Source organism: Nicotiana tomentosiformis, chromosome 9, assembly GCF_000390325.3.
Source record: "Nicotiana tomentosiformis chromosome 9, ASM39032v3, whole genome shotgun sequence".
Classification (NCBI taxonomy): domain Eukaryota; kingdom Viridiplantae; phylum Streptophyta; class Magnoliopsida; order Solanales; family Solanaceae; genus Nicotiana; species Nicotiana tomentosiformis.
Genome location: NC_090820.1, coordinates 46,997,811 through 47,000,792, shown reverse-complemented (window position 1 = coordinate 47,000,792; position 2,982 = coordinate 46,997,811). Strand labels below are relative to the sequence as shown.

At 34.1% G+C, this 2,982-nt stretch overlaps 1 protein-coding gene across 2 annotated transcripts; it reads left to right on the top strand.

Moving 5' to 3' along the window:
• Nucleotides 1-256: 256 nt before the first annotated feature.
• LOC104115867 (non-specific lipid transfer protein GPI-anchored 21-like) lies at nt 257-1,881 on the top strand. Of its 2 annotated transcripts, XM_070185968.1 has the most exons (5): nt 257-777; nt 1,048-1,074; nt 1,206-1,283; nt 1,376-1,455; nt 1,504-1,881. In XM_070185968.1, the coding sequence occupies exons 1-5, from the start codon at nt 438-440 to the stop codon at nt 1,693-1,695; spliced, it is 717 nt and encodes a 238-aa protein (XP_070042069.1). In that variant the 5' UTR covers nt 257-437; the 3' UTR covers nt 1,696-1,881. The 2 variants fall into 2 exon arrangements, with proteins under 2 accessions (XP_070042069.1, XP_009624880.1); XM_009626585.4 differs by having other exon boundaries at nt 1,376-1,881.
• Nucleotides 1,882-2,982: the final 1,101 nt, after the last annotated feature.

Sequence of the window (2,982 nt, the reverse complement as noted above, 5' to 3'; positions counted from 1 at the left end):
TATAGATAAATCTTTCATTTCAATAGTTATATGGAAGTCAACAAATATATTTTATCTTAGTTAACACATTAGTTACCTTCTAAAGATTTCCAAAGTCAGAACCCATACAAAGAAAAAAGAACTTGCAAGGTCACCTAAATAATCTGTTTGATATATAGTTAGTTAAGGTAGTTGAGCCTCAAAAGCACTTTGGACTTTCGTATTTTCTTCCCTCCATTTTCTTCTTACACCTCAATGTTGCATCTATAAAATTAACCCTTCTTAGCATTCTCTCACAAGTTACAACCAACATCAAGTTCTTCCACACTCCTCTCCCTCCTTACACTTTTTCCCTTCACATTACCGTTCTTTAAAATCTCATACAAACAACAACAACCCAGTAAAATCTCACAAGTGGGGTTTGGAAAAAGGGAAGAAAAAAACAGGAAATACATCTAATGGAAGGGTTCAAATTCTTGAATGATTTTGGTCGATTGGCACCGTTTTTGGCTATTGTTATAATGATTTTTAGCATCCAGGTTTCTGGGCAAATTAATACAGCCTGTAGCGCTGCAATGCTACGTAGCTTTAACCCTTGTATAAACTTCATGAGCAGTGGTGGTTCAGGTTCACCAACTTCAGCTTGTTGTCAATCTCTCAAGGAACTTACGAGCAGTGGCAAAGATTGCCTCTGCCTGATTGTAACTGGAAATGTTCCTTTTAAAGTACCAAACAGAAATTGGGCAATTACCCTGCCCAAAGCTTGTAACAACGGTGGTGTTCCCATCGAATGCAAAGGTAATCAAACATTTTAACAAGATTTAGCTACCAAAACACGATACCACCCTCTCGAACTGTAGCTCCAGCACACGTTTCTTTAGGTGTTACGAGGGTTTGAGTGTCATTTGGTAGTCAAATTTGCAATATGTTGAAGTAAGATGCAAATTGAAACTAAAAATGACTTTTGAAGACTTGTTAGCTTTCTAGCATATGATCTGTTCTTTATCTTTGCCCCAATGTTGATCTATTGATTTGATGACTAATTCTGTTTTCCGTTTCTAATTGCAGGTTCTGCTACCCCTCTTCCAGCTCCAGGTACCAAACCAACTAATTTATCTTATCTTACACTTGTGTTTCCAGATAGTAGAGGGGAAAAATCAAATCAAATCAAATCTTTAATTACCAAAACTTTTGTTTTTATACTAAAAATTAGACTTGTGTGACAGGTCCAGCTGCCTTAGTACCATCAGGGTCTCCTAGATCATTTCGAAATCCTAGGTCACCTCCAGCTCCTAGCCCTGAAGGTAAAACTTTAACATTTCTCGCGAATTTATTGAACATGATTAATTCTATATAGTTTAATCTGGCTAATTTGGTTCACGTAAACGAATGGCAGGCGATGATGTCCCTGAGCCGTTCAATCCTCCTTTGGGACCAGTGGGTGAGACAACACCAGACTTAACACCACCATCTCCACCAAATGGCTTTGGAACTCCTAATACTGGTTTAACGCCACCTTCTCCATCAGGCGGCAGCTTGGGAAATCCTTACAATGGTTTCACACCGCCATCTACAACAGACGGCGGGTTTGGAAATCCTGATACAAGTTCAGGATTCAAGCCTGATTTGACTCCTTCCTATTCCCCGCATTCGCAGAGACTTTCAGTATTTGTACTTCTAGCAGCCTGTGGAGCAATTGCTTTGAAGTTATACTGAATTGATTCACCCCTACTCCCTTCTGGCCTTTTAAGGTGTACTTGTAGTTTATGAACATTGTTTGGTGTGTGCATACATTGGATAACAGATTGCAATATATTATTTGTTGTTTCCTTGTAATCAAGTTGTACTGCAGTATAATGAAAATTTTGGGGTTATAGAAATCTATATTTTTCAACTTTTCAATTCCTTTTTTTGGCTAGTTGAGAAAGAAGTCATAATTACTTCCCTGCCCTGCTATCACTCGATTTTTATTGCTAATCAGTTGGTTTTCCCTAAAACTTCAAGGTTACAAGGGACTCTTAAGGAACATTAACTCTTCATATTACATTAATGACCTTAGCAAAATTGGAAGGTTGTTAATACTCTAAATCAAGCAGAATTTGAGAAATTTGATTAGGGTTTTTAGAGGAAAGTTTCATAAACAAAAGAGAGAAGAGAGGTTCTCAAAGGAAAATGACCCGGTCTACCCTTTAACATTTGGGCCTCATTCTATTACATACTAAGGCCAGTCTTTACAAATGTGTAAATTGTTTTGGCTAAACTAACAAAATTGAATAACTATTACAAATGGGTTTTGGCACGGTATGACAACTTACTAATATAATTAGCAGAAAAAAAGTCTTACTTATAAATATTGGCACCAGGTAGCCAAAAAATGTATATTACAACAAAAACGTGTATATCACAACTTTATTTTTGCTTCTTTGTGTATATCAAAATGTATATTAAAAATTTATTTTCATTCGTTGTTTATCTCAAATATAAATATAAATATAGTTTTTTAAAATTTATTATTGTCTCTTATCAATGTATATCACAATAAAAATATTTATACTATTTATATATTGCAATGTATAACACATCGAATATGTGTATACCAAAATAGATATCACAAGTTTATTTTCCTTCTTTGTGTATATCAAAAATTTATTTTTATTCTTTATATATCAAAACGTATATCAAAAAATTATTTACTCCTACAACTTGCTCTAAACATGTTATATCAAAAATTTATTTTCCTTCTTTGATCAAGACCAAAATGAAGTAAGTTTATTTAGAATGAATTTCGCCCTCTTAAAATTAAATTGGACGATTTGATTTCGATTTAACCTTATAGTGCCAATTTTAATAATGTATATCATGATATATAATATAATATATACATGGTGATATACATAGATGTACACCATCTCAAAAACATATTTTTTTCCACAATTAAAAAAATATTGGAATATGCCTCTTGAAAAAGAAGGATAAGAAGAGGGAATGTCTCGGAGTAGAGTC

Coding starts and splice junctions, on each gene's coding strand:
- LOC104115867 (XM_009626585.4), top strand. CDS start 438: ATGGAAGGGTTCAAATTCTTGAATGATTTTGGTCGATTGGCACCGTTT. Junction 778..1,047: donor TGTTCCCATCGAATGCAAAG/GTAATCAAACAT, acceptor TTCTAATTGCAG/GTTCTGCTACCCCTCTTCCA. Junction 1,075..1,205: donor TACCCCTCTTCCAGCTCCAG/GTACCAAACCAA, acceptor CTTGTGTGACAG/GTCCAGCTGCCTTAGTACCA.